This window comes from Protopterus annectens, chromosome 2.part1 (genome assembly GCF_019279795.1).
Source record: "Protopterus annectens isolate FY-2018-M chromosome 2.part1, PAN1.0, whole genome shotgun sequence".
Lineage (NCBI taxonomy): Eukaryota > Metazoa > Chordata > Ceratodontiformes > Protopteridae > Protopterus > Protopterus annectens.
In genome coordinates this window covers 1,792,181,018-1,792,193,281 of record NC_056729.1, presented here as the reverse complement: position 1 = coordinate 1,792,193,281, position 12,264 = coordinate 1,792,181,018, and the positions used below count along the sequence as shown (strand labels likewise).

The 12,264-nt window shown below is 43.7% G+C and overlaps 1 protein-coding gene across 2 annotated transcripts in view; it reads left to right on the top strand.

The window, feature by feature from the left end:
- The window catches only part of MTOR (mechanistic target of rapamycin kinase), a 4,577,509-nt gene that overhangs the window by 559,656 nt on the left and 4,005,589 nt on the right, over positions 1 to 12,264 (top strand). For both annotated transcript variants that reach the window (XM_044063218.1, XM_044063219.1), the window contains exon 13: positions 6,569 to 6,774. In XM_044063218.1, the coding sequence (XP_043919153.1) occupies positions 6,569 to 6,774 (206 nt within the window). The remainder of the gene's footprint in view (positions 1 to 6,568; positions 6,775 to 12,264) is intronic.

Here is a 12,264-nt window from a genome sequence, read left to right as displayed (position 1 = left end):
ACAAACAAACCAAGGAATTAGTCAAGTATCTGAAAACAGACTTTGAGGTAAAAATAGCCTTCAAAGCTAAGGAAAACCATAAGGCATTTTTCAGTTATGTCCAGTCTTAAGGGCAACACCCAACAATGTGCAGAATTAGTTGTAGATGGCATCACCTATACTCAGCCAGAAGATGTAGTAAATCTGCTGGCCAACAAATTCAGCTTAAATGTTACCTTCCCTTCATCCCCAGTTTTGCCCAATGAAATACCCTCCACCACTCCAAGGATGCCACTGCACTCACTAAAGCTAAAAACACAGCTTCATTGAGGCCTGATGTGCCAGGCTGCCACTTTAACAGCTTAAATCAGGACTTATCAGGCCCATTAGGCTTTCTATCTAACCACAGCATCTAGACTGACGTTGTCCTGATAAAGTGGAGGACAGCAACAGTCATCCCTCTGCATAAAGGGATACCATCTACTGATGCGGGAAATTACAGACCCGTAAGTTTGACTAGTTTTGTATGTAAGGCCATGGAGAGAATAATCACGGACCTAATTGATAATGACATAGGAAACCTCCAAACAGTGGACCTGATCCAATTTGTCATGGCTACTAAATCTGATGGATTTTTCTGAGAAAGTCACTAAGGCATTAGATGAGGGTAAAATTGTACATACTGCCTACCTCGACCTGGCCAAGCCATTTGACACCATTCTCCACTCAGGTTTTATAAATAAACTCAGAAAGCTTGGCGTAAATCTTTGTCACCAGATGGGTAGCCAGTTGGCTCATGGACGGGACATGTGGTTAACGGGAGTGAATCCATATCCAGCAAGAGACCAGTTACTAGTGGTGTGCCACAGGGCCCAGTGCTGGGACCACTCCTATTCGAAATATACTTATCTGAAGTCAAGGCTAATGTGAAAGGCCTCTGAATGACAAAGTTTGTAGATGACTGCAAGCTGGGGGCATTCACTGAATTCCCCAGTGATGTAAATATCATTCAGGAGGGTTTAGATCAGAAAAATGATTGGTGCCAGAACCTTGGCCTAAAACGTAATGTGAAAAAATGCATTATCATACCCTTTGAGAAGTCAAATATCCCTGTAAATTACAGCACCCCTAGGAGAAGACAATGAGATGAGAGACCTAGTTGCACAGATAGTAGCCTGAACTTTGATGTGTGTCCGCAGTGGTCAGAAAGTCTTTCTTAATGGTAACATAGCCTACAAGTAAAAGTATGGCATCCAGAGCCAAGGAAATTATAGTGCCACTGTGCTCAGCCCTCATTAGACCAGTAAGCAAGTACAGTGCACCTTCTGGCATGTATTTGACTAGGCACTTACAGCAGCTGGAGCGACTTCAGGGGTTCCTCAACAAAGAAAATACAGGCTGTAAACAACATGTCTTATGCAGTTAGACTAAAAGCCTTATCCCTTTACTCTGTCTCCTCCTGACTGTTAGTGGTAACCTATGCCTGCCCTACAAGGCACTTACAATTCCAACCCTGACGGAGCTGCAACACATCCGCAAGTCAAACAGCAATGAGGGTCATCCGATCTAGGGATCTAAACTTAGTCAGTGACTCAAACAAAACATGCTGGAGAGACAGATACGTGCCTCAGCAATTGCCCCTTTTTTGGAACAGACCTCCTATTCATATTAAGCAGAACCCTTCTCTGGCCCTTTTCAGACAATTTGGTTGAGTGGATGGGGAATCTGAAATTCACACCTGGGATAGGCAGAGGCAGTCTGTAAGATACTCAAGACATAGGCACAAATCCATACCATCCTCTTGCCCCTAGGGCCCATTTATTAGATAAAATTAGGTTGTATTGGCTAGGCTTGCAAGGGCTCTTAAGCCATTAGTGTAGTAATAGCCTATGAACCTATGTACCTAAATAATGACGTATATTTGAGTTCATAGGTTCATAGGTTCATAGGTTCATACTAGGCTATCTGCCCAAGGGCATTTATAAGCCTAGCCCATAGTTATGTGGCTTTCACACCCCTTTAGTTTGAATAAAAACTATGCCTATCATTTTGCTGTGTCTCTGTCAAGCAGTGACGCTGAAGTAATCCCTGGGGTATATCTGCAATCTCCCATCCATTGGTCAAGATTCCTCTTGAACAAGACCAGAGAGGTGCTCTGCCTCACATGTACCGGGATTTTGTTCCACAGCATAGGGAGTCTCTGGGTGATGAATCTGTCCCTCCAGCACGTTCTATTTATAACCGTGTCAAGGTTTAAGTCTCCCGCCCTTGTGGTTCTGAGGGATCTAGATTGTTTGAGGTGAAGCATATTCATCAAATCTGGGTTTGACATGGCCTTATATGTCAGGCACAGGTCACCTCTGAGCAAGCGGTATGAGACTGAATAGAGCTGGAGTTCTTTCAGTCGGGCAGCATAAGACATATTTTGAGACCCTTTATCCTTTTGGTGAGGAACTTTTGGGGCCTTTCAAGCTGCAGCAGGTGTCTGGTCAGATACATTCGAACGGGCATTGTACTCAATCATAGGTCTTATAAGTGATGATTACAAGGGGTCGATCACCTCCCTTGAACTAGAAGTGAATCCCTTCATGATCAGGTGGGTGATATAGAAGGTTTTCCTAACTACTTTAGCAACATGAGTGTCAAGCGAAGGCTACTGTCAACCTGGGTCCCCAGATCTCTGATGACTTTTTCTGTGCTCAGTGGATTGCCACCTATATGGTAGCTAGGGGTAGCCTTGTTTTTCCCAAAGGGTATGACTATGCATTTTTGGCGTTTAACTTCAGGCCATGGCTCTGGCACCAGTTATCCATTTCTGTGAGGCCCTTCTGGAGGATATCTGTGTCAGATGTGTTGACTATGGCTTCAGTTTGCAGTCATCTGCAAACTTTGTCAGCCATAACCCTCCTGTGTTTGCTTGTACTTCAGAAAAGTAGATGCCGAACAAGAGTGGACCCAGGACTGAGCCCTGTGGGACACCACTTGTGACAGGCTTTGAGTCTGACATGGCTCCAGCAACTCTGACCCTGTGGGTTCTGTCACTTAGCCAGTTTGCAACCCATCTTGTGATGTATGGGTTTACATTCAAGCTGATGAGTTTTTCGATGATACCTGAGTGGGGTATTGTGTGAAGGCCTTTGCCAGGTCGAGGTAGGCTGTATGGACTGCCTTTCCTCATCAATGGCCTTGGTGACTGTCTCGAAAAAGTCAACCAAGTTTAAGAGGCAGGATCTGCCTTTGACAAAGCCAAACTGAGTTGGATCCAAAGTCTGCAAGTTCCCTATGTCTTTATTTATGAGTTCCATTATGATCCTCTCCATGGCTTTGCAGATAAGGCTTGTCAAGCTAATGGGGCGGTAATTTCCAGGGTCTGTGGAGGCACCGCCCTTATGAAGTGGGACCACAGTCGCCGTGCGCCACTCCTTGGTGTGATCCTGAGGTGAGGCTAAGATTAAACAGCTGTCCTAACTGTGGGTTTAATTCCTCATTGAGTTCATGAAGCACACAGCCGGGGACACCATCCGGTCCCATGGATGCTGTGTTTTGCCTTAGTGAGGGCAGTTCTCACCTGGGCGTTGGAGATGTTTGGGGGCTACAATCCTCTGGAATAGATATCTCTCCTTTGGGGAGGGGAGAAGTTTGCACTGAACCTGTCAGCCAGTATGTTGGCAATGTGTGTAGGTTCAGTAATTTTCACATCATTTTGAACTAATTCTGAGCATATCTGGGAGTTTCCTCCTAGGTTTCTAACATAGCTAAAGAAGGCCTTATGATTCTCTTTAGAGTCCTTGGCGATTTTTCTCTCAAAATTTGCCTTGGATGATTTTATGAGAGCTCTTAGTTTTTACTTATAATGATCAAAGGTGTCTTACCTTTCAAGGATTTTGCTCTATCTTGTAGTAGCTTCCTCCTTTTGTTGTAGAGCTTGTTTATGGCTGGGGTCCACCAGACTGGACGCTTGCCTTTGGTACAGAGAGTCTTAGTTTTGTTTGGGATTGCCTGATCCATGCAGTCCTGTAGGTGCTGGTAGAAGGCATTTGTAAGTGATTCAGCGGTTTGAGTAATGTTTACCACTGGCTCAGGGGCCTTAAAGGAGACCACACTAGTTTTTAGAAGTGTGAAATCGGCTTTTGAGAAGTTTTTCACTGTGGTCTTTTTGTTTCAGGTGGGGCGGGATGAGGACCTCCAGCGAGATTAGTTTATGATCTGATCTCACCAGTGAGGGGTATACTTCGGTGTTGAACATTTTGATCCCATGTTCGTGATGATGAGATCAAGTATGTTTTCTCCTCTTGTGGGGATGGTGACTAGTTGTTCCATGGCATTTGAGTTTATGAACTCCAGGAATCTTTGGGTTAGAGTGTTCGGGCTTGAGTAGTGTTCCCAGTCTATATTAGGGTAGTTAAAGTCACCTAGTATGATGGTGTTTGGAGATACATTTATCCCTCCAATGTTTTCAGGAAGGCCATGTGAGGTTCCTGAGTTTGAGAGGGTGGCCTGTAACATGCTACAAATTGCAGAGCAGTCTTGCCTATGGTTAATTGCACCTGGATGGTCTCCGATGCATCATGCGTTGCCACCAACCTTGAGGTGTGGGTGTCCTTTATGAATATGGACACCCCCTCCTTTCTTGGTGTTGTCCGGATTTTGGGGCGGAACGCATGATATGAGGTGAAACCTGTTAGTGCTGGGGTGCTCTCAGGAGCCTTGAACCAGGTTTCTGTCACAGCACAGACATCGATGTTCTCCATATTGAGAAGGGCCTCGAGTGCGTGCATCTTGAGATTGAGACTTCTGGCATTGAGCAGCATTACCCTTAGTTTTTTTCCTTTTGGTGTTCTAGGGTGGTAGGTTTAGAATTTGAGCCTTGCCTAAAAAGGCACTATGGGGTGGCAAGAGCCTTTGCCAATATCCGGAAGCCCAGGGTGACAGGTGCAAGCCGTCCCTGCAGCGTGGCTTGTCCAGCATGTCATCCCAGGCAGACAGACATTGGATCCCCTTTGAATGACACCAGAATTTAAGCCAATTATTAAAGCTGATCATCTTATCACTGTATTGTGGCATCATTCTAGGTGAAGGTAGGATACTGCTCAAGGTCAGGGTCATACCTGCCTGGGCTACATAATCAGAGAGCTCCTCGATGTCCCTTTTCATGTAGTCCAAGGAGGTGCGTCTCAGGTCGTTGACACCAGCGTGGACAATGACTGAGTCGCACTTGTACCTGCTGTTGAGAGACCTGAGTGCTTGCGTTATGTGGCGGATTCTAGCCTGACAGGCAGCTTACTGTGACCTTCTCTTTACTCAGTCTGGTGGGACGCCAGTGTGTCTGACTATGGAATCACCAATGACAAGTGTGTCTGGCATTTTGTTTGGCCTTAAGGGCTGTGACTGTTTGACACTCTGACTGTGTGGTCTATGTGTTGCATGTGTTGGGTCGTGAGGTGGTAGTTGTTTGGGTGTCTGCTTTGGTGGCCTCTGCTGTTTTGGTAAATTTTTGATCAGAGCCTCCGAGTATGTCTTTGTGTGAGTATGTGTATGATTTGAAGTTGTGATGGTACCATGTGTGACTGGGTATGTATTGTGTGTGGTTACCTTCTCCTCCTGTCTGGTCTTGCCAGTCCTATGTTGAGAGAGCTCAGCCTCCAGTTTGGCCGTATAGTTCAACTTTATTTCCTTCAGAAAAATGCATGCTAACACAAATCCTGTTATTCAGGCAACTTTCTAAATTTATGAAAGCAATTTTTAAAATATGTTTGTGTTTGAGCCTTTGATCCTCATTTATTTTAGGCTTCATCCAGATTCGTCTTCAAGAGGTAAAGAGGTATGCAAATCTCTTAACTACTGCTGCTTGCCCTCTCTCTCTCTCTGTCTGACACACACATACGCAAACACACTTTCATTTTCATGCACACAAGCTTGCATACACTCTCACGCGGAGACAGAAACATAAACTCATACATAAACACTCACACTTTTTTTTTTCTTTTTTGTTTCTTTTTACACTCGCTAAACAGCAAAAGCACTACTTAGCAAGTGAAAAATAATGGCTTGATCGATCTCTCTTACATGCATGCATATACACACAGCCACACACACTTCTCTGTTTTTTTTTTTTAATTTTCTTTGTTTTTAATTTTACAGTCGCTAAACAGCAAAAGTGCCACTAAGTGAGTGTAAAGTAAAGTAATGGCTGCTATCTTTCTTTCAGTCTGAGATCCATAGCAGCTTGATAAGCTGCCATGAAGTGTAAGATTTGCTTTGCAGCAGGCATTACCTGTAAATTAACACTCTGCTGGGCAACTTTCATTCTCCAGTCAGAGTGGCAATGTGCAGGTCACCCATTCTGTTACCAGTGTTATAGTACTTTCCTGAAAGCAATTTATTATTCTTTAGTAGAAATGTTATTGCAGTTGGAAGAATATAGTTGCCTCAGAATGTGTTTCATTATCATAGTAAGCTTCCAGCAGTTCTGTAGTGTTTCTTTTTGTATGTGTTGAGTGCATGCTGGGGGGGGGGAACAGCTGTTTAACAGAACTTGCTTTTTTTTCTTAAACTTGATTTGTGTTTTAAGTCCTCCTTTCTTTTACAGATCCAGATATCCGTTATTGTGTACTTGCTTCATTGGATGAACGCTTTGATGCCCACTTAGCCCAAGCAGAAAACCTGCAGGCATTGTTTGTGGCCTTGAATGATGAAGTATTTGAAATCAGAGAACTTGCAATATGCACTATTGGCCGTTTGAGCAGTATGAACCCTGCATTTGTTATGCCTTTTCTCCGCAAAATGCTCATCCAGGTGAGTGTTTTGTCTGTTTTTTTTTTTCCTCTTTATTCCTGTAGAGCTCAGTTTTGTTTTACCACCAATTTCCCCAGTGGAGGCAATTTGTTTTTCCAGTCCAGTTATACTTTGTGGGAGTACCTCTCCCTTCTAGGTGAAATTGTCTTGTACATTCTTGTACTGGTGTGACAAGCAAGGATCCAGTGAGTTCCACCTCTGGCATGTAAAGTAACGGGGATTATTAAATACTCTGACTCAACCATGAACTCACTACATTACAAGGATTCCAAAAATTCTGCATACTTCTGAGGATGTTCTTCAAACAAGCCCATGGGTATAAAACCTTGCCATTTCAGTTAAGTTGCTCAGTTAAAACTAGTCCCTGTACCCATTAGAGGATGAACCTGCATTAGCATTCACCCATACCGTTTCAAATTTGCGAAGTTAGAAAATCACCCTTTACTTCAACTGACCTGTTTTCCCTTGTACCCCCTTCTCAGGTACAAGTGTGCTGGCCTAGATGAGGGCTGATCTGACTGGTAGCTGTCAGCAAAGTGCAAGTGATTTGGTAACTAAGGAAACAGCAAGCTATAACTACTCTTTCAGCTCATTAGTGTTGTTTATAGGTAGGTACTAGACTATCGACCCTAGGGCCTATATAAGCCTAGCCAAAAAGGTACCCTGGCTTTCGCCATTCAAGAAAATTATTTTCCTGTGCCCCTGTCAAGCAGAGCCACAGACGTGATCCCCGGGGTGAATTTCCTATCCCCCATCCAATCATCAAGATTGTTCTTGAAGAGTGCTAATGAGGAGCTTTGTTTGATATAGATAGGTAGCTTGTTCCAGAGTATGGGAAGTCTCTAGGACAGGAATCTATCCCTCCAGCATGTTCTGTTTATTGTGGTGACAAGGTTTAGGTCCCTAGAGTGTACATCTCGGAGGGATTGGGATTTCTTTAAGTGAAGCATGTCCAGCAGCTCTGGGTTTGACATAGCTGTGTATGTTAGGCAGAGATAACCTCTGAGTAGGCGATATGCGACAAAGTAAAGCTGGAGTTTTTTTGAGACTGTCTGCGTAAGGCATCTGTTTGAGGCCGGTAATCCTCTTTGTGAGGTATTTCTGCGGCCTTTCCAGTTGTTGTAGATGCCTTGTGAGGTACATACCAAAACGGGCACTGAATTCTATAATGGATCTAATGAGTGACGAGTAGAGGGGAACAATGACTTCTTTTTTCCTGGATGAGTAACCTTTTGTGATGAGGTGTGTCACGTAGAAGGATTTCCTGACTATTGTGGCAATGTGATTATCAAAGGAGAGAGTACTGTCCACCTGTGTCCCAAGGTCTCTTATCACACTTTCGGTGTTAAGTAGACCACCGCCTATGTGGTAGTTCATGGGAACAGAGTTTTTACCAAAAGGGATAACAATGCATTTTTTGGCATTGAGCTTGAGGCCATGGCTTTGACACCAGGCATCTGTCTCAGTGAGGCCCTTTCGTAGTATGTCCACATCGTTAGGAGTTTTGATTATGGCTCCTAGTTTGCAGTCATCTGCGAACTTGTTAGCCAAAGACCTTCTGTGTTAGCCTGTACTTCAGAGAAGTAGATACCAAACAGGAGAGGACCCAAGACTGAACCCTGTGGTACTCCACTTGTCACTGGTCTGAAGTCGGATTTGGAGTCTGCTACTTTCACAGTGTGGGTTCTGTCAGTGAGCCAGTTGGCAACCCATCTTGTGACATAGGGATTTATACCTAGTTTAGTGAGTTTATCTATAGTTCCATAGTGGGGATGGTGTCGAAAGCCTGGGCAAGATTTAGATAGACTGTGTGAACTACCTTACCCTCATCTGTGGCTTTGGTGACCTCTTCAAAGAAGTCTATCAGGTTTAGGAGACATGATCTGCCTATTACAAACCCGAACTGTGTGGTGTCCAGAGTTTGGAGATCACCAATGTCATAGTTTATAAGTTCCATGATGATACGTTCCATAACCTTGCATACCAGGCTCGTCGGGCTAATGGGGTTGTAGTTCCTGGGGTCCGTGGTGCCTCCTCCTTTGTGGAGTGGGATAACCGTCACTGTGCGTCATTCAGTGGGCACAAAGCCTGAGTTAAGGCCATGATTGAACATGGTACTTAGGTGGGATGCCAGTTCATTCAGTAGTTTGTGTAGAACGCAGCCTGGGATGTTGTCAGGTCCCATGGATGCTGTGTTCTTGGCTTTGGAGAGTGTGGTTTGTACTTGTGCAGCTGTGATTACAGGAACTTTGCATTTTTCCGGCATAGAGATGGGCCCTTTAGGGGGTGAGAGGGAGGTAAAGTTAGCACTGAACCTACCTGCCAGGATGTTGGCAATATCAGTTGGTTCTGTATATTTAGTGCCATTGTGCTGCAACTCAGAACAGATCTGAGTGTTGCCATTGAGATTCTTGACATAGCTATAGATTGCTTTGTGGTTGTCTTTAGATTCAGTGGCGATTTTGTTTTCATAACTAGCTTTGGAGGATTTTATGTGGGATCTCAGCTTCTTACTGATGCTGGCCAGGGAGTTCGTCCAATCATGGGATTTTACTATTTTTTGCAACAGTTTCTTTCTTCTGTTGTAGAGTTTGTTTATGGCAGGGGACCACCAGATTGGCTTCCTTTTTTTGGAGGATAGCATCTTTGTTCTGTTAGGGATTGCACGATCCATGCACTCGAGTAAGTGCTTATGAAGTGCATTTGTGTAGGATTCAGCAGTCGTACCTCTATTATCCATCTGCATGGGTGTCATGAAGTTTGCCACTTCTGTCTTAAGAAGCTAAGGTTGGCTTTGGAGAAATTTTTTATGGTGGCTTCCCTAATGTGGGGGGTGGGAGTGGGATCTGGATGTCTAGGGTGATTAGCTTGTGATTGGATTTGACCAGTGAGGAATTAACTTCTGGTGTGTAAACACCAGTTGCCATGTTGGTAATGGCCAGGTCTAGAATATTGCTGCCCCTGGTGGGGGTGTGGATAAGTAGATCCAAGATGTTAGAATTTATGAATTCCAGAAAACATTGCGCAAAAGAGTTGGTACTTGAGTAGTTTTCCCAGTTAATGGTGGGGTTGTTGAAATCGCCCTTTATTATAGTGTTAGGTTGTACTCTAATATTTTCCAGTGTATCAAGAAATGAGGAGTGGGAATCCTGGGGCATGGTGGGGGGATATGTAGCAAGGTACAATTTTGATTGTGGTCTTGCCCAGAGTTAGTTGCACATGGATAATCTCGGATGCATTATGCTGAGCAACTAGCCTGGAGGTGTGGATATCCTTAATGAATATGCACACGCCTCCGCCTTTAGTGTTTCAGTCCAGGTTAGGTGGCCAAAAGGTGTGGTATGAATTACAGCCTGGTAATGCAGGGGTGCTCTCTGGATCCTTGAACCAGGTCTGTGTCACTGCACAGATGTCGATATTCTCCATTTTAAGGAGTGCCTCAGGTGAGTGCATTTTGAGGTTTAGACTTCTAGCACTGAGTAGCAATGCCCTCAGATTTTGCTTGCTTCTTGAATTTGTCATTTTTACCTTGCCTAAAAAAGGCACTATAGTGGTGGCAAGAGCCTTGGCCAGTATCCAGAATCCCAAAGGCGACAGGTGCAGGCCATCTCTGGTAAACCATCGTCGTCTGTCGATCATGTCATCCCAGGCAGACAGATACTGGATCCCCTTAGAATGACACCAGAAGCTTAGCCAATTGTTGAAGTCAATCATTTTGTCCTTGTACTGTGGTGGTATTCTGGGTGATGGCAGGATGCTGCTCAGGGCTAAGGTCATACCTGCCTGGGCTACAAGATTGTTCCTCCTCCATGTCTCTATTCATATAGTCCAGGGAGGTAGGTCTCAGGTCATTCACACCAGCATGGACAATGATAGAGTCATATTTGTACTTGTTGTGGAGTGAACTGAGTGCGTGCGTTATGTGGCAGATCCTGGCACCCGACAGGCAGCTGACAGTAACTTTCTCCTTGTTTAGCCTGGTGAGTGGAACATCAGTGTGCCTGACTGTAGAGTCACCAAGTCCAATGCACCCAATGGCTATTAAAACTCCACTTTTTTAAAGTACCAAGCACAATTCAGTAGTTAAGTGCTTTCATCATAAAACCAATGACTTCAGCAGAACTAAACACCATATTGAATTCAAACTTGCTATAAATACCTTAATGAACCATTTGATTGGCTAATAAGTTAATAAGGTATTGAAAAAAGCACTTCTTTTAAAAACAGTGTGTCAAAGAAGGTATGAATAAATACACATTTTATAATAAACCTTTTTGTAATAAAATATACTGTAAAAATGTTGTACATTATATTCTATGTTGTACATAATAAAAATTCAAATGAAGTATTGAATAACATAGTAAAACAAATGCTTGAATATGCTGAATTAAATAAGTCATTGTTACTACAAATTCATTCAAAAAGGATTTTGTAATATTTTTGTAGTTAACTAATGTGTTACAAGGTATAAAACATATTGCAACATTTTATATAAATTTATAAAGGTTATAAGGGTGTATCAAAATGGGGAATTAAATAAATTACATTCAGTAACCCCATTCTTTAATCTTGGCTCTATCCTTAAGAGCTGGGACAATAGAGACACTGTCATTCAAACATGTGGGAAGTTGGAAGCAAGCCTAAGTTGCCATAAAAGTTCCTTTTTGCTGAGCTGATTCTTCCAATCTCCTCCCCTAGGTTCAGTGTGTCCAGTATACCAAATTTAAAGCCGTGACTATTAAAAGTGAAGTCTGAGCGCACCAGACTTCAGAACTTCGCCAATGCCAGTTTTACGTCAAGTGTTTCTGCCTTTCCAGCCGTCAGATCTTCGAAAAACTTAGATAAGTAGCCTGTTGGGGAAACTTTAATTTAGTCAACGTATGAGAAATGAAAGTAATACAACTAGCCTTGAAGGTTTTTCAGCCCAGGCTACAACAGGGACCCCTAAACCTTTTCACAGATAATACCACAGTGCTGTGGTATCTCAACAAGCAAAGAGGAACCAAATCTTTCTTACTTTGCAGACTAGTTCTCCTTGTGTGGGAATTGGCCACCAATCAGGGAGTTACTCTTCAGGCAGTATACATCCATTCCCAACAGAAATCTCAGGCATATTCCCTCAGCAGATCCATGACAACTTCCCACGAATGCATTCTACACAGGGATGTTTTCCTGGACTTTGTCCACCGATGGGGTATACTTCAAATAGACCTGTTTTCCTCCACCATGAACAGACAACTTCCCTCCTTTTGCACCAGACTGCCAGCACCTCTGGTGGTGGCAACAGATGCCTTTTCAATTTCCTGGAATGGGATGTTTCCCTGTGTATTCACCCTTCCCTCTTGCTCAGAAAGTCCTGCAGAAAATCCAGCAGGACAAGCTGAAAATCTTGTTGGTGACCCCCTATTGGCCAAGGCAGCATTGGTTCCCCCTCCTCCTGCAGTTAGCAAAGGGGAATCACCACAAGTTACCCCAAGAGTGGACCTCCTC